Here is a 23,717-nt window from a genome sequence, read left to right as displayed (position 1 = left end):
CCAAGAGATCAGTTTGCTTCTACCAATGTTATAAATTGTATCTAACTATCTATATAGTATATGTAAAGGAGGCTTGAAAGTTTTAGTAGGCTATTAAAACAGGTCAACCCAATCCATACGAGTTGACCCACCACGGACTGAGCCAGTCTGACTTACTTTTAAATAAAACATGAAAATACCAACTCGGTCCAACCCACCATGGGTTGGTAGATTAGGTGGGTTGATTCACTAAATTTTTTTATAATAAAAGAATCTAAAACAATATTTTTTTAAAAAATTTAAATGCATTTTCTCTCTATTTTTTTAATTAGAAACTTTTGATTTGGGACAAATAAAGTCTGCAACATGACGATTGGTGAGCACGAAGCAGTGGTGACGGAGCAGTGACACGCACAAGGGTCGCATGACTGCATGTGCAAGCACGATGATGGTGGTGGCAGATCAATTGTGCTATTGGTGGCTTGGTGGTGCTATGATGGAGTAGGGTTCACCGTTCATGTTCACGAGATTACTAGTGGAGACACATTTTGAGTTGAGTCTAAGAGAGAAATTAATCAAAATTAAAAACTCTTTTCTCCTTCTATTATTAATTTATTATCATTATTGTATTGTTTTTAATGTAAGTGGGTTGGTGGGCCAATCTGACTCAGTCCAGCTAGAACCCACTCACCTGCAAGTTAAGTAAATCAGGATTGTTTTTTATAAGTATTGTAAAAATTTTGTTTTTTCCGAGTCCGATCTGAGATGGACTCATGGTGAATTGGGTTTAGGCTCACTTTCACATTTTTAAGTTTTAGAGTCATTGGATCAAAATTCTAATGTGATAATTGTTGTTGAATTGTTAAGAAACTTAAAGATTTAAGCTTTGGATCAAAATTCTAATTTCCCAATTGCTATTCATTTTATATACTATAATTAAAATCACTTTTTCCTATCATATTATTTTAAATTGATTTATAATATACCCACACACAGGTAAGTCATTTTTTTATAATTTTATTGTTTAAAAATATATTTCATAAATGATAATATTTTTTTTTTGTTTTTAACATTAATGATAAAAATAAGGATCTTATAATTAAAAATATATACTTTATAATTCATGAAAATTATATTATAATATATATTTATAAATTATCTTTCAAAATATGTAATTCCATTCTTTTATTATTGATGAAAATATAGTGTAATATATATTTATAAATGATAAATAATTTTATGAATATGTAATTAAATTTAATATTATTTATAATTAACTATCATAACATAAAATATATTTCATGAATAATGATTTTTTTACGAAAATTTAATAGTATAAAAAAATGGTGCGAAAAGTTAATATAGAAAAAGTATAATAGAAAGTTTGTGTATGCACCATTTGAAAACAATTAATAAATAACATCAGGGTGTATGTTAAGAAAACGTTTTCATCACACTTTTTTTTTTAACTCTCGCTTGTTATCCTTTAACAAAGTTGCACTACATATTTAATTAGTAACTTTAATATTGTGTAATTGTCATACTTTTCATTTAATATTGCATCACTAAGGCTTCTCATCTATCTCATTCTCATAGTGGTACGTTCTTTTCCTTCCATGCACATTGCTTAAAGTTTTTTTCTTCTTTTATAATTACTAAGTTATCTATTTTAATAACAATTGGAATCTTTCTCATTTCATTTTCATTTTGATGCACACAAATGTTCTTTGCTTTAAAACAAATTGAATCTTTTTCGGTTGCCTCTTTATGTTCAGTTTTCATTATGTTCATTCTATTCCAGGGTTATTGATTTGTTGTTTTAGTTGTTTCAGTAATGAGTATGCTTGACAATTTTAGTATTGAGAATGTATGGTTAGTTTTTATTTCCTTTCTCTCTCATTTTTCTTATCTTTGTATTATCCCATGTTTTCTGAATGTTTATTAACATTATGATTTATAGACATATTGCTTGCGTCCATTCCATATGAATCATTTGAATCAAATTGGACAAAAGATTTTATATATAGGAGTATGAAGTTTAACAAAGCATCTTTTGTTGAGGAACCAAAGAAAAGAAAAATAACTATACGAATATTGTCAAATGTTTTGTTTATTCCTTAAGTTATTCCCATCAACAACATGACATATATTTTTTGTTTGCTTATTAATTAATTTCAATTTTTAAATTAAACTTTTTATCACAAACACAAAAAATAAATAAATATCTTCACCAAAAATCCATATATTGATATGGAACAAACTTTTATTTCTTTGATATCTACAAATAAATCGCACACAATGCTAACTTTTTTCGGTATTAAACAAATTCCAAATAACGACAACTACTTCATACATTTGAAATTGTTTTTAACATGTTTGAGTTTTGTTATTTTTAATTAGTATATTTGTAGTGACACATTTGAAATATATCTATTTCAGAAAAGATGAAATCACATCGGTGTAATTTTGGTAACTATTACATTATTTTATAACTTTCAAATGTTTTCTTAAAACTCAATGTTAGATTGAAAGTCTTTGTCACATAGATTATATATGCAAAATTTTATATTAATACAAAATCATTCGTTACCTCATTCATGCATATAGATTAAAATCGATGTAATATAAACGTTTCAAAATATACTAAAATATGAATCGTTTGATTACTGATAAACCATTTTTTGAGTGGTATTTTGTGTGAGTTTTTGTGCTATTTTGCATGTATTTTTTTTTATAAAACACATGTTTGGACACTAGTTTTATATTGCAAAAGTACAATTACTTAATTAAGTGAAAGAGTTGAAAATACACAAATTTATGAAGATTCGAAGACTCTACACTTAATAACAACCATGGTAATTAGCACGACCATGGTCAGATGATAACAATCCTCCTAGAATAGCATCAAAGATCTGATAATGGTCATGGTCAGCTCATCACGGTCGTGGTCAATCCATAACAGCCTAAGGCTTAAGCACCATCCACCACAGCTATACTTGACCTTTTGTGAAATATTTTTATGAAACTATATATAGAAGTCTCTATCTTCGTAAAAGGGAGTCAAGTCTTATTTTTATCTTTTTAAAAATTTGAGAGAACCTTGAGTGTTTTTAAAAGTTAAATAGAACACTACTAGTACGAAATGTGATCATGCCTATTGGTATATCTATGTTTACTTTTATATAAGATTGTTAGTTTTTCTCTGATCATGAGTTGGCTAGTCCATTCTGAGCTAATGATGTAACTATCTAAATGTAGTCCTCTTCTTGTTCTCAATAGAATTCTTCATTATTTTTATGTTAATTAATTCTCTTAATTACTTTAATGTTTATTTGGAACCAATCATTCTAATACTCAATCAATAACATAATAGTGATCATTTGCATATAATTGATAGATTTAGGAAGATAATGTTTTGCATCATATTGCATGATCAAACAGTTTGAGTAATACCCGATAGATTTGTTAATCTTTAATTAATCATCTTTATACTTGTTCTTATCCTTTGACTTAAATGGATAGATTTATGATTATTGGGTATTGATTTAATGCAAAGAACATATTATTGTAGGCTTTAGTTGATTTTGGGAATAAGTATTTAATTGGGGAAAAAATTTCATTAAGATTAGGATTAGGGAAAATTATACTAGTGAGTCATAACCCATGATCATTATTATCATCACTTGAACCTCTCTATATATTCATTTAATTGTTTTATTATAAAAACCAAAACCATAAAAATATTTAAATCTTATTTTGAATCTAGTCTACTATTAGTTTAATAAGTTTAAATAATCGGAAATACAACTGATTTTCTAGATTCAATATATGAACTTTTGAGTCCATTGTGTAAGGTACACTTGTTCTTGTGCAAGTCTAACATATTTTATGCATCAATTATCTTATTATTGTTTAATTTTGACAAAATTTTACACAAATGATATTAATAATATGTCGATATAATTCAATCGTTGTATCAATAAAAATCATATTTTATATCAAGTTATAAAAATGGAATAATAGTGTCAAAGTCACACCTGTAATTTGATTCCTCCTCTTTATACATAATTTTTTTCAAATTTATCATTTTATTTATTTATTATTTAAATAAATATTTTCAAATAATTATTTTACATGTAAAAATAATACTTTTTTTCCCAAAGTATATGCCTACACAAATTAGTACCAAAAATATTAGGACTAACAAGTATTTATGAAGGTTCTATTCCCCTTTCTTTGCTACGTTTTCTGTTGGCGGTGGTAAGGTTTTTCCCAAGTCAATTAGTGCTTGCGACCAGTAGGGTAGCGAGTCCCTTCCCATGGAGCGTGGTAAACAAATCCTTTTACAGGATGAAAACGAACCAATTATCTCAATACCTGAAGTGGGAGAGTTGCGACAGGGGGAGTTGCGAGGAATCATGGTTAGTTGGAAGAGTGGTGACAAATGAGCGTTTCAACTCAAAAGCCTTCAAAACGATGATGGTTCAGACATGGAAAGCGAAAAAAGGTGTAAATATTCACGACGTTGGAAATAACCTCTTCTCTTTTAGATTTTTCAAGGTAAGAGATAAGGATCTGGAAAAGGATGTAGGCAATTTCCCTTTTGGACCTGATTTGAGGGCTTTGATGGCGAGACAAAACATGGTAGTAGGGAACCATCAACAAGTCTCTTATAGGAGAGTTTGGGAGAGGACTAGACAAGAAAAAAAAAACACTACTGAGGTGGAAAGCAGGGCGATAGACTTGGATGTAGGTGATTGTGGCGTTCCAGCTCAAAAGACCAGAGAAGATGAAGTTTTAGAGTCCAATGTGCCTCTATCCTTGGAACATATTAGGTTGTTGTCGTCAAACATTCAAGGTACCATTTCTCAAACTGATTCACTGAAATTAAAAGCAAATGATATTGGGGCTAATATATTTGAACAGAAGGCTAATAAATGTAAGAAAAATGGGGAAACTACTGAGACAAAGAATGGGAATGGGGGAATTTCAAAGGAATATGAATTAGATAGGTAGAAGGAAAATTTGGATGGACCCAAAGTAGATACCCAGACAAAGTTTATAAGGAAGTGGAAAAGAATTGCTAGAGAGAATACTGAAAGAGGAAATCGGGAAAGCTTAAAGCAAGGAGGGAAACGAATAGTGGAGATGATTTGGAGTGATTCAGCTATGGAAACTGAAGGAGGGAAGCGGTTCAAGAAAAAAATTTGGTTGGTTTTCAGCCCGCCGAGATCAATGAAGGTGCTTAGTTGGAACTATCATGGGCTTGGGAACACACGGGCAGTTAGAGCGCTAAGGAAGCTCGTGCAACAATAAGGTCTCTATCTGATCTTTGTAATGGAAACCAAGAAGAAGTTAGTAGAGGTGCAAGGTATGAAAGGAATGGATAATTTATATAATTTGTTTGATGTTCATTGCATAGGAAGTGGAAAAGATAAAGTTGGGGGACTTCTAATTTTGTGGAGGAATTGTGATTTTGGATATTTCATCTTTTTCTAAAAATCACAAAACAATAAATTTCAAGTCTAAATCAAAAGGAGATTAGGGGTTGATCACTTTCTTTTATGGTTATCTAGAGAGAAGAAATAAGGCTTTATCTTGGGAATTATTAAGGAAGAAGAAGTCGATAGAAAATATACCTTGGGTTTGTTTGCTTGACTTCAACCAAATCTTGTCCCAAGATAAGAAGATGGGGGGTAATCCAATTGATCTTTTTCACATGATGGGATTTTATAGAGCTCTTATGGATTGTAATTTGTTTGATTTGGGATGCATAAGATACAATTTTACCAGGTCTAATATGAGGAATTCCCTCATAATTTCCATGAGAGATTAGATCAAGTGCTAGCAAATGAAGAATGGAGAGTTAAATGGCCTAATATTGTCATGATCACACTTTCCAGATATAGGTTCGACCATAATCCAATTCTCATGGAGTCTTTTGATGAGCCTCAGAGAAAAAGGAGGAGGAAATGAAGGGCAAAGTTGTATCGGTTTGAAAGGTTATGGCTGAAGAAGGCCGAGGAGTGTAAAGATGTAGTGGCTCACTCTTGGATTTTGGGTGATGATGTTATGCATCACTTGACTAGAGTGGGCTCAAACCTTAATTCTTGGGGAAAAGCTGCCTTTGGTTAGATTCCTAAAAGGATTAAACAACTGTAGCAACGCCTTGAGGAGCTTCAACAAAACCTGCAAACTGGTGAAGTGCTGAAAGAGATTCATAAAATTGAGATTGATCTAGATGAGATTCTAAAACTAGAGAAAATTATTTGGGCCCATCGTCTGAGAGCCACTTGGCTAAAACATGGGGATAGAAATATAAGTTTTTTCACCAAAAAGCCTCACATAGACAGAAACTAAACTCCACAGACAAAATCACGAATGAAGAAGGAATGCTGATCAAAGATGAGGAAGACATATAAGTTGTTATTTTAGAGTTTTTTGAAGACTTATTCATGACGTCTATTCCTCAAGATACTGACTTAGTTGCACAACTGGTTGGAGGGAGGATAATAAATGATTTAAGAAATGTGTTGAATGGTGATTTCACAAAGGAAGAGGCGTTTGAAGCTCTGAACCAAATGCATCCTTTGAAGGCCCCTAGTCTAGATGGGACCCCTGCTGTTTTCTACCATAAGTTTTAGCCCCTGATCGGAGGAGATGTCACTTGAACTGTATTGAATATCCTTAACAATGGTGTTAATCCTTCAAATTTGAACAAAACATTATTGTTCTCATTCCAAAGGGTAAGAATCCAATTCATCTGAGTGATTTTCGGCCCATAAGTCCTTGTAACTTATCGTTTATATCGTTACAAATACCATAGCTAATAGATTAAAGATCATCCTTCCTTTTATTGTATCAAAAAATCAGAGTGCATTTGTTCCAGAAAGACTCATAACTGATAATGCACTTGTGGCATTCAAATGCTTTCACCATATGAGGACTAGATAGTCAGGAAGAAAAAGATCAATGACATTGAAGCTTGACATGTCAAAGGCTTATGATAGGGTTGAATGGAAATTTTTGGAGTCAGTCTTAATTTTTATAGGCTTTCCGGAGAAGTGGAAAAACCTGATCCTTCACTGTGTTTCGATTGTATCCTTCTCTACTCTTATTAATGGCCAACCTGGCGGGGAATTGAGATCACAAAGGGGATTGAGATAGGGGGATCCCTTGTCCTCCTATCTCTTTATTCTTTGTGCAGAAGTGTTCTCAGTGCTTATCTCCCAATCAGTTTCAAGACAGTTGTTGCATGGTGTTAAAATTTGCCCCAGGGCACCTCCTATTACTCATCTATTTTTTTCAAATGACAACATTTTGTTTGTCAGAGCGGATGTTCGAGAAGCAAATCATGTTTTTGAAGTGATTCATGCATGTGAAAGGGTGTTGGGACAGAGGATAAATCTCAACAAACCCGAGATCTCCTTCAGCCAAAATGTTTCGACTTTCAGATCAAATGAGCTAGAGATGCTTCTAAAGTTAAAGGTAGTTGGGGATCACAAGAAATATTTGGGTATTTTGGTCCTAGTTGGAAAGTCAAAAAAGCAAGTGTTTCAATTCATTAAGGACATAGTTTGGAAAAAATAAATAAAGGTTAGAAAGAAAGGGCTCTATCCAAAACAGGGAGGGAAACTATGTCAATTGTCTAGGCTATTCCTACATATGTGATGAGCTATTTCAAACTCCCGATTTCTTTGTGTCAGGAAATAGAATAGATGTTTGCAAGGTTCTATTAGGTTGGTAATGTTGAAAAAAAGAAATTGCATTGGCTCTCATAGGAAAAACTCATTGAACCAAAAGCTAGACAAGGTCAGGGCTTTAGAAGGCTCCAATAGTTCAACCAATCCTTATTGTCAAAACAAATGTGGAGGCTTTTGACCATTGAGAGCAGCCTGGCAATAAGGGTGTTAAGTGTCAAGTATTTTCCTCACTCTTTTCTTTGCAGGAAAGGAAATCATTAAAGCCAAGCTACACTTGGACAAGCATTTATTCTTCCAGGAAATTAATTCTAGAGGGAGCCATTTAGACTTCCACTCGAGGGGGAGACTACCATGTGGAAGAGACTCACACTTGAGGGGGAGATGTATTGGGTTACAAGTGTGAGGTGAAGTCCCACATCGGATAGAAGTGGAAAGGTTGAGCACCATATAAGTGAGGAGAAGACCCATAAACCTGAGCCTTAAGGTTTTGGGTTAGAGTGTGGTGTCAGGTCTCCTTATGTGGTGGCTTGTGGTCCACAGGTGTACTTCTCGAATCTCCCCAACAGGTGGATTGGAAGGGGTATTCAATCCTTGTCAAGTCAGATAGATGGCTACCAAGCTCAAAAGTTGCGTAAGTGGGATGTTCAAAAAGTTCAATCAATTTTCTCTCCGGAGGTCAGTCAATTTTTTTTATCTATACCTTTATGCAATACCATTACCCAGGATAACCTTATATGGAAAATTTCTGTTGATGGAAATTATTCAGTAAAGTCTGAGTGTCATCAATTTTGTAATGCTTTTCTTCTCTTGCAGGGGTCCTTTAGTTATATTCAAGGAGATTTTTGGAAAAAGCTATGGAAGATTAAAGCCATTCCAAAGTGTGTCCATTTGCTCTAGAGGGCATGTAAGGACATTTTGCTGGTGATGACAAATTTGAAAAGAAAAAAAAGATTAGAAGTTGACAGTATTTGTCCTAGATGCAGTGTGGGGAATCAAACAGTGGTCCACACTCTCCTTTTTATGTGAGGAAGTTACCAGAATATGTTTTGCATAAAGCTTAGGTGGTAGGATTCAGGCTCAATAGGAGTCCTCTTTTGTTGTATGAGTTGGGAGTTGTATACAGGTTGGTGATGCTATTTTTTTGGGAGAATTTGTGAACTTGTTTGGGTTATTTGGTATGAAAGGGATCAATGGGTTTTTAATAGAAGGAAATTCCTCTTTAGTATACTCTGGAAAAGGCTTAGTCCTTTTTAGATCCTCTTTATCAAATTGATTGAAGGCCTAGACAGTTATCTGAATCTTGGAGAAGGCCCCTAAAGGGAATCATTAAGGCTAGTTTTGATGCTTCCCCAAAGCAAAATAGAGGAACGGGTCTTGGGGTCATTTTTAGGGATCACGGTGGGAAAGTTCTGGTTGCGGGTTCTTTGTTAATACCGTTTTGTTATGAACCCCATATAGCTGAAGCTATTGCATTTAAGTGGGCGACAGCTCAAAACTTATCTTTTCAATGTGTTAAGTATGAATTCAATTGCACGAGGCTAGTTAAGGAATGGCATGAAAGGAGCAACAATAGGAGGAGTTATTTTGTTGGTCTTATACTTATACTTATAATCTTGTTTAACCTCAAAATTTACACATTTTTGTTTCTGCACATATAAACACGAATAGAACTGCTCACCCTTTAACACAATTAACTTTTGTTATGAAGGAAAAGTACTGGATTAAGGAAACTCTTCCCCAACTGATTTCCATTTTATGTAATGATGTAAGGTTGTTGCCTGTTGTTGATTAAATGATAAAAGTTTTTCATAAAAAAACAAGTACACTAGAAAAAATATTAGGACTAATTTATGTATGTCCATTTTGTGTACATATTTATTATTTTGATTAATAATATAGTTAATTAAAATTGAAATGCCTCAAGAGTCAAGATCATCAGTTATGTTGTGTATGCAATATTTGCTCAATTAAAAATACAATTAATATAATCTTCTTCAATTTTAATGTAATTATATAATGCATATTTAAAATGCTACAAAATATTGAAAACTAAATACCATATATGTACGTATAAAATAATAAATATAACATAAGTAACTATAATTTTAAGTTTTTAATGAAGCGTGCGAAGGACGAGTTTGAAATCTATTTAAATCATTAATTCAATTAATAAATAATTATTTGAAATCGATACATATGTATATTTACATGTTAATAAAAAGTGTAACATTTTTTAACACATTCATACACTATTAGAAAATTATTTTTTTCAAGACATTTTAATAGAAGGAATGATAATGGGTAAGGTCGAACACAAGTAGAGGCTACACGCCTTTTGGAGAAAACCTATGACTATTGTCCGTCTATCTACCCGTTGGATATCTATGGATACTTCAAATTCAATTTTTTTTAAAGTTGATTTTTAACATCAAACAAAAATAGTGAGTTAAAAACCAAGAGCAAAAAAGAAACAACACAAAAGAATTAAACTTGAAATAAGTATATCTTAAGGATAAGTAAACATAAATCTAAAGTACACGTAAAAATAAAATTATAGCATCTCAAAAGCATAAGTTCAAAGAAAAACTCCATGGTTGAAGAAGAGAAGAACAAAAAGTGAGATGCTAAGAGGGGTGAGGGTGTGAGATCATATGGAAATTAGATTTTGGGTTTTGTCATTGATAATATATATATATATATATATATATATATATATATATATATATATATATATATATATATATATAATGATACTTTTGTAACTTTATAGATAATAGGTATTCACAGGTGCAAATACTATAATGCCCACACCCGACTCATTAACAAGTGAGTAAAAAACATATCTATACTCGTGGGTAATGGGTATCTATTTTAACTATCCATCATCCAATCATTGTGGATTTTATTCGTAGGTGATTATTTTTTTGTCATGCCTAGACATAATTGGCACACATGTATGAAATCTAGAATTTTTGTTCTTTTCAAAATTTGTGATGTTTTATAACACATATAAGGATAACTCATAGATTATACCAATTAAATTACTTTTTTTTTTACCTTCTAATGTAAATAAAAATGTCAACGAAAATAAAAATAACATTATTAGAAAAAATAGATTTTTAGACCATAAAAAACGAATGTATTGAATTGGATAAGGATTGACAAAAGAAAAAATATTCTACAATGTAAAACTAAAATATCTTCACTTTTACAATCAGGAAATACAAAAGAAATAATCTATTTTAGTAAACTTTCTTTTGTATTTCCTGATTGTAAAAGTGAAGATATTTTAGTTTTACATTGTAGAATATTTTGTAAAAATTAAACTATGTTTTTTTTTGATTGTAAAACAAACTATGTTTATTAATCAAACTATGAGACTCAAACAAGATCTTGATTAAGGGATATCGATTAATAAACATAGTTTGTTTGTTGCTCTAAAATTTTTAATGTGACTGTACCTTATCTAAAATATGAGACTCAAACAAAAATGCACAAAGTTAATTTTTACAAAAAAAAAACATTGTAACAAAAATGCACAATCAATATTATGCTTATTGCTATGTTTGTTTTAACTTATACTTGCTTCTCTATTTTTTAAGTATTATACTTGCAACGATAAAAAAAAATGAGGAAAGATGAAAATTAAATTATATTTCACCTTTGAATGAAACAAAATTTGGAGTCAAACAAATTAGTTCAATGAACACTTATTGACATTTTGGTCCAAAATGAAAATTTATTAACATTTTGGTTAAATCTATTCAGCAGTCATATTGACACTTATTTTTGTGACATTTTGTTCATTTTGTGTCACATAAACTATTTTATTAATAACAACAAACGAAAATTAATGAATAAATGAATTTGTTACACTTTTTTTATTTTTAGAGACTAAAATTTAAATTTTTATTTTTCAAAAATAATTATTTTTTTAATAAATACCTGAGACCCATCTCCAAATAGTGAATATTTACTCTATTCATTTGTGAATTTTTTTTTTCTGAAATATGAGTATATTTTGTCACCTCAATAAAAGTCCAATTTTTCTCCCATTACTTAAGTCCATTAAAAGAGAGACAAACACAGGATTTGAGACTGGTGGGTCCCACAGACCCCAACCAGATCCCATGTGTTTATCTCTCTCCCCGGCTAAACCCTCTAGTAAATGGAGAGAATATTTCCCCCACGTGAGGGAGGGATATATTTGTCCATTGGGCATTTGTTCTTTGCTGAATCCTCAACGTAATCCGTCAACTCGTTCAAGAGAGCAGGGACATTGCGGTAACTTCACTTTCCAATGGAAGCAGCTAGGCTCGGCTCTTTTACAAGCCACGCCTTTATATATAAGCTAGCCTATGAGCCTTCTTTCATCATCTCGAATGAATCCTTTCCGTGGTTATCGACTCGGGTAAGAGCCTAGGGTTCTTTTTCTCTTCTGCTCTCACTCCTTGCAAATCTCGCGTAACGCATGCGTTTCTTCACTCAATCGGAGCCCAGCACTGATCTATTTGGAACTCTTCGAGGTTTTTCCGGGAACTAGGGTTTAACTTTTGCCGATCAATTTGATGCTCTTTGCTATATCCATGCTGTTAGTTCTGTCTTCCTTGGTTTATGTTTGACTCTTGGTTTTGTATTCGCTAATTGGTATGATTGCGTGTATAACGTTCTTTAGCCGATCTGGATTTCTCAACCCTACCGAGGTTTTAGTGGAATCTGTCACGGTTTATCTTCGCGATTTCATCATTAGCAGTTGGTGATTGCTGCGATATGTTTGGATTGGATTTGATTTTTGAGATTGATACGAACCGAATCGGTTATTGTTTTCAAAGCTCTTTTTTTGCGATGACTCTGCTGGCTTTACTTGAACACTGTTTGTGTACTTATAATGGGAGAAAATTGATGTGTATAGAAGTGTAGTGATGATACCGCAGCGCAATTCTTAACTTGCTACTACGTTTTGTGTGTGGATGGATACCAACAACTTCGTGTTATCATTGTTCGATTGGGTCCCCATTTTCCTGTCTTAAAATTTGACGTGAAATGATGTAGATTTGGTTAATTTATTTTGACAAGCTCAAAACTTTAGTTCTGTATTCTTGACATGTAACTAGAATTAGTGTTTGTTCCCCGTTGATGCATTGTTACTTAAAATCAATGAATAACTAGGTGTTTGTTTAATAATGCTATGTTACTTCAGGTCTGTGGTTTTACTGTACTCAATTTGATAAATTAAGGCAAAGACGATGACCAAGAAGAAGAATCCCCTGGTGTTTATGGATGTGTCCATCGATGGGGATCCTGTTGAAAGGATGGTTTTTGAGGTACTTTTTGTTCTTGTTCTTATGTTTACTATTTATGCCGCAACTTTTGCAATGTTCAATCTAATGAACATTTCCTCTCACAGCTTTTCTATGATGTTGCTCCCAAGACTGCAGAAAACTTTCGTGCATTATGTACAGGTATTATAAATTTGATTTGCACGGGAAATTTCATCATTAACTTTTGTTTATTGGACATTTTCTACCATCACAGTTACTTAACAATCAAATATGTACTTAGACATGCTTGTGCGCTTGGCTTGCATGTGCTTTTGGTTGAGAGTGGATCATTTGCTGAAGATTGTCGTTTATCTGATCAACGAGTCACTAATTCCGCCCTTGTTGTATTTGTATCAAATTTTCATTTTCATTCTGTATTCAGGAGAAAAAGGTATCAGTCCAAATACTGGAAAATCACTGCACTACAAGGGTTCTTTCTTCCATCAGATCATAAAAGGTTCCATTGTGCAGGTATGTTGTTCTATTTATACTTGTATTGGTTGCTATATGGTAGTTCTACTTCTATATAAAATGTCTTGTTGTGGTTGAACGTGGCTTAGTAGTGGTCCCCGTTACCCTTGTTTATGCTGTAGGATACACTGGGCTGATGGTCTCGACTGCTTTTCTTGTGATATAGTTTTAAGGTTGTACTTACTAAGTTGTTCATCCGCTTAATTCTAATAAGCTTCATGAAACCCAAGCCCATTTTCTATGCCTTGTTATTGTAGTGTGATTATGCGTATTAATGGCTGGTTTTGCTTTTACAGGGTGGAGATTTTGTCAATCGAAATGGTATGTATTTTATTGATACATTGCATGTCATTGAGTTACCTTACCTATCCCTTTTTTGAAGGTTGCAATTTGATACTATATATGTAGTCACTTTCTTTATGTTTTTATTATTTGCTCATTCAGTTGTCCGGGTTGCCAGCCTTGTTCCATTTGCATGTTTCCTGTGACAATGGTAATTTCTTTTCTAAGTCAATTAGGAACATGACTAACAAAGTTCCTTTACAACACAGTTTGACCTGATATTGAGTGGGGTGTTACAGCTATGAAAGATTTTTGATTTGTTAATTTTGGATTATTTTCTGGTATTATCCCTGTTAATATCAATACGTTTATGAATATGTAATTCACATTAGTCGTTGGGTTGAAAGTATTGTAGGATGCACTGGGCTTTCAACAATTAACCACAGTGAATGATACCAAAATATCACGCATTCCTTATTTTTTTGGAGTTGAAAGTATTGTAGCTGATAAAATAGTATACTTTCCGAATATCAATCTCCGTTGGTGTTTCCTAATTCCATATTATTGCTTGGTAGTTTAGTCCAGGTTCATGTGCATTTTTTTCTTCATAAATTTCCTCAATGTCTTGATTTCCCACCCTCTGGCATCATTCTTTACTTTCCTGTAATGATTGCATGATATTTTCCATGTTTTGCAGGAACTGCTGGAGAAAGCATATATGGTTCGAAGTTCCCAGGTTAGAATGCCATGCCACACTCTCAAGATCATATTTTGCATTATGAATTGTTTATACTACAGTAGTGTTGTATTTTATAATAATGTAATATGTATCTATGATTTGTTTTAGATGAGTCACCTAAGCTAAAGCATGATGCTACCGGACTTTTATCAATGGCAATTGCAGACCGTGACACACTTGGTTCTCATTTTATTATCACTTTGAAAGCTGATCATCATCTTGATAGGTTTGTGTATCTGGTTAATTGTTGGCAGCATTTTACTTCTTACATGGATGTTCTATTTTGATTTTTGATTGTGGGGGTTGGCAAGGTAATGCCTGACTGTACAGTTATGTGGCCATTTTGCAGGAAGCATGTAGTCTTTGGGAAGCTTGTCCAAGGGCCTAACGTATTGAAGAAAATTGAAGAAGTGGGTGATGAAGAAGGGCATCCAACTGTAACAGTTAAAATCATTAATTGTGGTGAATATAGCGAGGGTGAGAATTACTTTTTCTATCTTTAGAATACTTAGACTTTATTCTTAATAAGTATGGTGAAGATTAAATCCCAAATTATTTTGCTGAGAGTTCTGTCTCCAAGTCTGTAAATGCCGATCATAAAGAATTGTGTTTATTTTTCCTCTTCAATTGAATGTGTGATGTTCTGGTTCAGTATTTCACTTTTAAATATATTTGATCTCTTGATTTGAATCCTTATACTTGCAGATGGAAAGAAGGTAAATAAATCAAAAATGGGAAAGAATAAAAAATCTTCAAAAGACAGAAGGAAAAGGAGAAAATACTACTCATCCAAATCAGGAAGCTCTTCAGATTCTGATACAGAATCTTCGGAAACTGATAGTGATTCTGAGTCAGATATGTCCTCATCGTCTTACATAAGTTCTTCCAGTGATGACAGGCGAAGGAAGAGAAAGAGATCTAAGAAAGATAAATATAGACGGGAAAAAAGAAGAGATAAACGTCGTGACAAGAAGCGAAGGAAAAAGGACAAGAGATCAAAGCGTAAATCAAAAAGGTATTGAACACTTAATACTTAATATTTGATTAAATCTTGGGTTAAGATTTATGAATTTCAGATTTCATTCATCTATCCTTGTTGCTTTTGTGTTTGTGATGAACTTAAAATAGCCATTATTAGGTCAAGAAGGCTGGATTGTGTTTATTGTGTAATATTGTTTCATGTGAATACACTATGAACGAGGTAGGTTATTTCTCACGTACATGAATGTTGTAGTTACTATACGCATTTAGCTGTTCTCATTGCTCTTGACATGGATTTGTGTGCTTTAACAATCAGGAGTAGACTCTTTTCCTGGTTTCATTGTGAATGATTTTTTTTTTTCTTGTCGGTAAGAATCATCTCGTTATGTGGTATTCTTTTAAAAAAATATTATTGTTGTGAACTTTTTCACACATGGTCATACTCATTTTTCATTGTTGGTACTGAATCTGCTGGATGTTGTTAGGGAATCCGGTAGTGACTCAGATAGTGAGAGTAACAGTGACAGTAGCTCTGAAGGTGAAGGTATTGGTGCTCAACATAAAGGGCTGAAGCTTAAAGATCATTCTCAGAAAAATGGTAATTTTTTAAATTTATTTAATTGTTTCAAATAAATCTGTCTGTAACCTTTTTTTTTTTTTGTATTCAATGAAACAAAGTGAAATATTTTGCAAGATTTTATCGTTTTTGTTTTCTGCTTGATTCCTTGGTTGTGTACAACAATTTTTTGAAACTTCCTCCTTTCCGTACTTTGTGGCAGCTGAAACAAGGTCTGCCTTGGTTGCTGAGAAAGATTTGCCTCCTGCGCATCATGAAAAGGAGGAAGTGGGTATGCTAGAAAATGAGGAAAAATTCTCAAAGGAAAACGGAGAGCAACGCAGCAATGGCATTGGAGGAGCTGACTATGGATCTGACAGAAGTGAAGAGAGGCAGCCTGACGTTATGGATGATCATTCAGGCAAAACTAGGTCTACTTTCTTCTTTAGTCACACCTCAGTTATTTCTTATGCTTACCATTTCTTCCAGATCTGGTATTTTATTGAAAGTTGATGAGCAGGAGTCGAAGTGTGAGTCCTAAGCGACCCATCAGTAAGAGTATGAGTATTAGTCCCAGGAGGAGTGCGAGATTGAGCAAGAGCCCAAGTGTTACTCCAAAAAGGAGATTGAGCAAGAGCCCAAGTGTTACTCCAAAAAGGAGATTGAGCAAAAGTCCAAGTGTTAGAAGCCCTCCTCCATCACAGAGGAGTTTGAGCAGAAGTCCCGCCAGAAGCATCAGCAGGAGTCCAAGCAGAAGCATCAGTAGAAGCCCAGTGAGAGGCAGGAATGGGAGAAGTGTCAGTAGAAGCCCTGTGAGAGGCAGGAATGGGAGAAGTGTCAGTAGAAGCCCTGTGAGAGTCAGGAATGGGAGAAGTGTCAGTAGAAGCTCAGTAAGAGTCAGGAATGGGAGAAGTGTCAGTAGAAGCCCAGTAAGAGTCAGGAATGGGAGAAGTGTCAGTAGAAGCCCAGTGAGAGGCAGGAATTGGAGAAGTGTCAGTAGAAGCCCAGTGAGAGGCAGGAATGGTAGAAGTGTCAGTAGAAGCCCTGCGAGAACTCGTTCTCTTAGAAGTGTCAGCAAGAGCCCTGTAAGATCCCATTCTCGAAGTCACCGGAGCAGGAGTTCTCCTAGAGCACCATCAGGAAAAATTATCAGCAAAAGCCCTGTAAGAGTATTGAGAAAGAGTATAAGCCGCAGTCCAGTTAGATCACCTGCAAGAAGTTTAAGCCGAAGCTCTGGCAGGGTTCCTTCAAAGAAAAGCATCAGCCGAAGCCCGGTCAGAGCACCTAGTAGAAGCAATCGCCGCAGTTTTTCTAGGAGTCCTAGCCCTGTTCATAGGACAAGGACTCCTCGTGGGAGGAGTGTGTCAAGGAGTGTATCACCTGATGCTTCACCAAAGCGTATCAGAAGGGGAAGAGGTTTCAGTGAAAGATACTCTTATGCAAGAAGGTATAGAACCCCCTCTCGGTCTCCTGTGAGGTCATACCGCTACAATGGAAGAAATGACCGGGACAGGTAATATTTTGTTTACTTTCTAGTATTTTTTTTGCCCTAAAATGTTATTGAGATTCAAGAATTGAATGTCAGAATAAGCATTTTAACATTTTGTCCTCAGATATTCTACTTACAGAAGGTTTTCCCCTAGGCGTTTCAGGAGCCCACCACCACGTGGAAGAACTCCCCCAAGGTTTTGTTTTCCTGGCATCATAATATTTGCTTTTTATAAGTTATATTACTGTATCTTATTTTATTTGTATCTTTCTTAATTCTTATCATGAATTTTTTCATTGGAGATTTTTAATGCCATTTTAGTTCTCTGTCATTGTGTTCTCGATAATGTTAGCAGCATGATTATTTGAAAACCTGTATGTAGGTATCGAAGCAGGAGGAGCAGGACGCCATCTGTTTCACGCAGTCCACGATATCGAGCCCGACGATATAGCCGAAGTAGGAGCCCGGTTCGCAGTCGTTCCCTAGTTGATAGATCCCGCCCCTCTCGTGTGGAGAGGCATGCATCTTCTTCTCGGAGCAGGAGTCCATCAAAATCCCGGTCTAGGTCCAGGTCATCCGTGGAGTCTCCGCCAAGAGCAAGTAGAGACAGCAGGTCCAGGTCATCGTCCAGAAGCCCTGATGGAAAGCAAGGCTTGGTCTCATATGGCGATGGTTCTCCATACTAACGTGAAAGGTGAAATATGTGGTGCGGAGGGCTTTGGGTTACTGTAATCTTCAATGAGCTGCAGGCTTCAATTTTTGAACTTCACCACCTGCATTGCTTGATGGAATTCGTGAATGACAATCGTTTTCCCCCCTTTATAGACAGCAATGGCATGTTGAAAACTTGAAATATTCTAGTCCTAGAATAAGTTAAGACAATAGACGGTACTTATGACATTAGGATGCAGCCTTGGTTGTGAAGTTGTTGCGGTATTTGTTGGAATCGGAGACTCGGATGCTGTTGCTCTACTTATGCTTGGTTGGTTACGACCAGCATTTGAGTTTGAATTTATAAAATCAGGTCGCTTCGCTAGACCATTTTTATACCTCCCCTCCAAGATTAAAAAGAATTGTAAATCTGGGCATTTGTGCGTTTCAATTAAATTATAATATTCTTGTAATCTTTTCTAATATAAATGCGAAAAAAGTTTCATTGCTTTCTTGAAATTTAAAAGTATTAAAAGGATTTGAAATTGAAAAATAATATCAACAGTTTAAACTGGCATATAGGTCAAATTCACATCACGTGCGCACGTTCCAATTTTCGATTGGAAAGGAAAGTGCTGAACCATAATTGGGGCGAAAACCAGTCTCTTGTAGCTCACTCAGACATGATTTTGGTATTCCAAACAGATTCTTAGAACACTTCCACATTAGATTATTCAATCAAGTGGATAGTTTTGTTGGAGGTTTTGATTCTCCCCGAGGCCCGAGTTATAACCACTTATAGCATGAGTTCTCAGCCGATCTCCCTAATCCCGTTCCCTGCCAATGAGAAGGGACAAATATATAGATTGAATGTGCCAGAACACCCAAGAGTAGGACAAAAACCTAAGAAGTGAAGCAATTCCCAATGCTAATAGAACATTGAAACTATCTATACACATAATTTACATAACCAAAGATGTACAGTTTACGTTCAAGCTTTTTAAATACTTCCCTTCAAAAGACCACAAGTTTGGTGTGGTTGAAAGCTGTAAGCCTAAAAATATGTCAGTATCATCAGTATCCCGTGTTGTTGACACTATTACTGAATGTCTATCCCTGGTTCAATCAGACTCAATTGAAGTTCAGGAGAAAGCTCTTCAAACGTTGGCTTCCATCACCAAGGTTAGTCCCCAAAACAGAACCATGCTAGCTCAAACAGATAATGCCATCCCAACATTAGCCTCGCTAACAAACTCTTCCTCCCCTGTCATCCAGACACTTTCCTTGTTAACCCTCTTCAACCTATCCCTCAATCCTGATTTGAAGCAATCTCTTGCTGACATGGAAACCATTCACTACCTCAATTCCCTCATCACCTCAACAAGTTCCCTTGATTCCTCCAAATTGGCCTCCTCGCTGATTTGCAGCTTGGCCATGCATGACAAAAACAAGGCCAAATTTGGGGTGGCAGGCACAGTTCAGTTGCTAGTGAAAGCCATTGAAGGTTCTCATGATGCACACCACCTTTTGAGTTCTTTGGCTGAGCTTGTTCATTTTCATGGAAATTGCACTTTGGCCGTGAGAGCTGGGGCAGTGCCAGTGCTACTTCGAGTTGCGAAGGGCACTGATAATGAGGACTTGGCTGGAACTTCTCTTGCTGTTCTTAGTCTCCTTGCGAGGTTTGATGAAGGGTTGAATGGTTTAAAGAGAACGGATGAGATTGTTAAGGCAATGCTGAGTGTGATGAAAGGGAGGTCCTTGTTGAGTAAGGAGGGTGCAGCTGATATCCTTATTCGCCTTTTTGATGACAGTGAAGATTGTGCCATGGAGGCTTTGATGTTGTCCGAATTTTCATCCGTGTTGGCTGATCTTTGTGTCAGGGGTTCCGTGAGAGTTCGAGACAAGGCGGATTTCTTGATGAAGAAGATGGCAAAGCTGAGCTTGGACTCTGATATGGAAGCTTGCTCCCTGCATGGTTAACTTCAAAATTTTTAACTTAGCACAAAGAATTAATAATACTTGATCGAAAAATTAATTGAGATCATAATAATATTAGTTGTTTAACTTTTGATCTAATTCATAAGTTAATCATTTCGTTAATTTGCAGGGTTGTTGGGTGATACAAATATGTTAGGCTAATATATGGTAGGTTGGTTGTGGATTAGTTTGGATTGATTTTGAACCCAAAGTTATTTGATCAAAAAATTAAAATAACAAATGATTCGGTTTGAATCATTTTTTCAAAAAATCCAATCCAATTTGATCCAATAAAATGTAATTTTTGAATTGGATTGAATGGTTCAATTTTTACCTGTGTTTTAATTTCTCATTACTACATGTACTTAACTCACACACACCCATACATCTAAATCATCATCTATTTATAAACCAATTTCTATGTTCAACGTATTTAAGTTTTTTAATTGAAGAGAAAATAATCAATAACATTTGATTACATGTGATATAGAAATTAATTGAAATCATAAATCAGTGGTAGTTTAAGATCATCTAATAATTTTTTCAAATTTAAAGCTCATTTCTTTATCCTCGCCTTCCTCAATTAGTAAATTATGCATTATAATTGTTATGAAAGTTTAACTGATCTTGTACAAAAAGATATATAATATAATATAATTCAATATAAGTTACATGTATCCATGTATTTTACTTGTTTGGTTCCTAAAATTACGAATATTAATGTAAAAATATTAATTAATTTAATTGACAATCATTTTAACCTCCGAAATTATAGTAATAACTAAAACGATTTATGTTTATAATTTCAGAGACTAAAATAACTTTTGTAAAATCTTAACAACTAAAATGATTAGAACATAAGTACTAATTTCATGGCCAATCTATCCAAAATAACAAGTTACTACCGTGGGTAATGCGGGACCTTACCTAGGCCTTCTTGACCCTTGTAATTTAATATTTTTTTCTACGGCAACTTTGGTTAATAGGTTTCTATTTGCACCATATCTTTTACTCTTCACACTTCTCAATATTTTTTTAATTTTCTTAGTGTCCAAATTACCCTTCTGTTCGCACTTCTTCCCTTTTAAAAAAACTTTCCCCTTCCCTCCCCACTACTCTCCGACTCACTCTCTTAACACCCCCACATCCTCATCTTCAAACTCCTTACCTCCCATTGCTCTTTCATGTGAGTTTTCGCAGCTCTTTTCCATCAACTTTTTGTTGTATATTTTTTCGGTGTGTTTTTTGTTTTATTGGATAGAATAACTAGATTAATTTAATGTGTAAAAAAAATTAATACAAATTTTAAAACTAAATATCAAATCTCATGACTAATATTTTAAATTGTCAATAGATAATATCTTGAAGTACATAATTTTTGTTTTCGGAACCGTGGATTATTAGATCTTATGCAATCGCCTGTTCAGCCTAAAGGCATCAACGCTATGCAAGGTATTCGCTTTAAAAAATATAATTATTAACTAAAAAAATTAACGACTCAATTATGATTAAAAACAAAAATATGTATAACAAATATTTATTTAATTTTTCTAATTAATAATTATAAATCTTCACTTTTTTTTCTTTAAATAAATAAAGTAAGTCTTTGACTTTAAAATTAAAATAGCTATATAAAAATATACTCTCCGAAGTTATAAAAGTTGTCCAACAAACATCCAATATATTCTACAGCAAAGCAGCAACATCCCGTAATAACTTTTTTGAAGCCTACCTCACAGCTTTCTCTACCCTAGCCCACTGAGAAAGCAATATCTTAATGTTGTTTTGAATATTAATTTTGAGACCAATAAAATATGTCTGAACTTGTGTAAGTGGCATACAGAATATCAATAATAGTTTTAATTTTAAAATCTCTATAGATGCCCGACACATGCCATTTAAAAATACTAGCTAGAATTTCTACTTTTGAAATGTTCTGAGACAGTGATGGTATTTAATTTATATTTATATGTTACACGATGAATACACTAGGTTTAGGTTATTAAAAAATAATTAATTGATGCAGAAGAAGGCAAGAATGTCTTTGCTTGCTTTACGCCAGCTATTCAAATCACTCGCAATGAATTTTTATTTCTTTGGTTTTGGTTAACTTCGATATTCTCCTTTTACTGATTTATGGGGCTTGGCCTGAGTTAACTACTTAAAAAGCTTGTACAATTTTTATAAATGAGATTCCATTTTTCTGAAAGAGAAAATGAATATTTGCGGGTACTTTATATTTGATATATGAGAAAAATGCTATGTAACTTCAAACTCAGAACAGGTTGTTAATTACAGGATATCCTGTAACACAGGTTAATAAAAGCTTCAATGAAATTTGCTGCACATTAGCAAGATAAGGCCAGAAATGGTTTTGCACATTATCTAATTGTTGTACGTAACAGTTCTGCATTAACTTAATACAAGTGAGAATTAAAAAAAAATCATTTAAAGGTTTTATATCCAAATAAGAGAGGCTTGTAAGTAAAAAGATGACATCATCTTAAAGTCTTAGCATTACAATAAACTTCATAAAATTAAATATATTTTATAAAAATTTAATTGGAATGCATTATAACATAATATATATAATTATCATTTATGGTAAAATAATTAACTTTTGTGATAATTAATTTTAAAAGTTGTATTAGCTAGAATGATTTTTAATTAATTGATAACGTACAAATCTTTACACACGTATCAAACTTAAACTCATTTTATAAGATATATCTTTACAGATGGCAAACTCATCATTTTTATGTGTAAGATTTCAATTGTAAAAATAAAACTTATTCAGTAAAAAAATATTAGCAGCCAGAGATTAATTAACAATAAAGAAAGTAAAAACCAGGTATAAATTTTTGATAAATTGATAAGAGTGATAGCATTCATATATTAATTTTATAATATGATAATACTTATTTCTTTTTATTATTTCATTTATCTTATGTAATACTTTTTACTTTGTAATGCATAATGAAAAACCAACAAGCGTATGCTTTTTCCGCGCCCTGGTGGGATGAAACCTGCTTTACCTTTCAACAATCAACCTTGAAAAAATGAATATCGAAGATTTCTGTTTCAGAAAACGACAAAAGTTGATAAACTTTTAATGTACTTTAGATATACTAAAAAAATATATTTATCATTAATTTTAATTATAATATAAGTTATATATTAACAAATATTTATTAGTTATAAATTTTAATTATATAAAGCATTTATTTGATGCAATGTATAAGTTAAAAATACTAATATATTTTTATTATAGTTTTATTTTTAAAAATTCAATATAATATAACTAAACATAATAATAAATTTAATATATTAGGCAAATAAATTGGATTGACTCAATTTTGTTTTTTATATTATTGGATCTTAATTAAATTAATCATTTTTTATCAAAATTTCATAGTAATAAATAAAGGTTAAATAACCTTTTGATCTTCATAGATGAATTTTTTTTAGTCATTTAAATTATAAGTTGTTGATATTAAGTAACAATGTTAAATAATAAGTGATTTAAAATAATAGTTTTTTAGTTGTTATTTATTCAAAACAGTAAGAT

The 23,717-nt window shown here is 33.3% G+C and overlaps 2 protein-coding genes and 1 long non-coding RNA gene across 7 annotated transcripts; all 3 read left to right on the top strand.

Annotated features, from left to right (window-relative positions):
- Positions 1 to 4,556: 4,556 nt before the first annotated feature.
- On the top strand, positions 4,557 to 9,235 carry LOC102670140 (uncharacterized). Its single transcript, XR_413800.3, has 2 exons — positions 4,557 to 8,357; positions 8,496 to 9,235. It is a non-coding gene; the product is annotated as an uncharacterized lncRNA (long non-coding RNA).
- Positions 9,236 to 12,049: 2,814 nt separating this feature from the next.
- CYP46 (peptidyl-prolyl cis-trans isomerase CYP46) lies at positions 12,050 to 18,568 on the top strand. Of its 5 annotated transcripts, XM_026128081.2 has the most exons (15): positions 12,053 to 12,208; positions 12,883 to 13,006; positions 13,090 to 13,144; positions 13,386 to 13,474; positions 13,771 to 13,795; positions 13,935 to 13,967; positions 14,454 to 14,492; positions 14,604 to 14,721; positions 14,845 to 14,972; positions 15,201 to 15,510; positions 15,962 to 16,074; positions 16,256 to 16,463; positions 16,553 to 17,545; positions 17,646 to 17,717; positions 17,904 to 18,568. In XM_026128081.2, exons 2-15 carry the CDS (start codon positions 12,929 to 12,931, stop codon positions 18,205 to 18,207), a joined length of 2,565 nt encoding a protein of 854 aa, XP_025983866.1. In that variant the 5' UTR covers positions 12,053 to 12,208; positions 12,883 to 12,928; the 3' UTR covers positions 18,208 to 18,568. The 5 variants fall into 5 exon arrangements, with proteins under 5 accessions (NP_001344108.1, XP_025983866.1, XP_006578153.1 ...); NM_001357179.1 differs by lacking the exon at positions 13,935 to 13,967 and having other exon boundaries at positions 12,050 to 12,208; XM_006578090.4 differs by lacking the exon at positions 13,935 to 13,967 and having other exon boundaries at positions 12,057 to 12,273.
- Positions 18,569 to 19,234: 666 nt separating this feature from the next.
- Positions 19,235 to 20,152, top strand: LOC121174819 (U-box domain-containing protein 12). The gene has a single exon (XM_041015116.1). The coding sequence runs from the start codon at positions 19,235 to 19,237 to the stop codon at positions 20,150 to 20,152; it is 918 nt and encodes a 305-aa protein (XP_040871050.1).
- The last annotated feature ends 3,565 nt before the right edge of the window (positions 20,153 to 23,717 follow it).

The sequence above is a fragment of the Glycine max genome, chromosome 4, assembly GCF_000004515.6.
Source record: "Glycine max cultivar Williams 82 chromosome 4, Glycine_max_v4.0, whole genome shotgun sequence".
Lineage (NCBI taxonomy): Eukaryota > Viridiplantae > Streptophyta > Magnoliopsida > Fabales > Fabaceae > Glycine > Glycine max.
Note: the sequence above shows the minus strand (reverse complement) of the source record. Positions and strands in the feature narration are given on the sequence as shown.

Excerpts from the sequence above, each read along its gene's own strand:
- CYP46 (XM_026128081.2), top strand. The coding sequence starts at position 12,929 with ATGACCAAGAAGAAGAATCCCCTGGTGTTTATGGATGTGTCCATCGAT. Across the intron at positions 13,475-13,770 it reads TAAAAGGTTCCATTGTGCAG|GGTGGAGATTTTGTCAATCG; the intron begins GTATGTTGTTCT and ends TTGCTTTTACAG. Across the intron at positions 17,718-17,903 it reads CGTGGAAGAACTCCCCCAAG|GTATCGAAGCAGGAGGAGCA; the intron begins GTTTTGTTTTCC and ends ACCTGTATGTAG.
- LOC121174819 (XM_041015116.1), top strand. The coding sequence starts at position 19,235 with ATGTCAGTATCATCAGTATCCCGTGTTGTTGACACTATTACTGAATGT.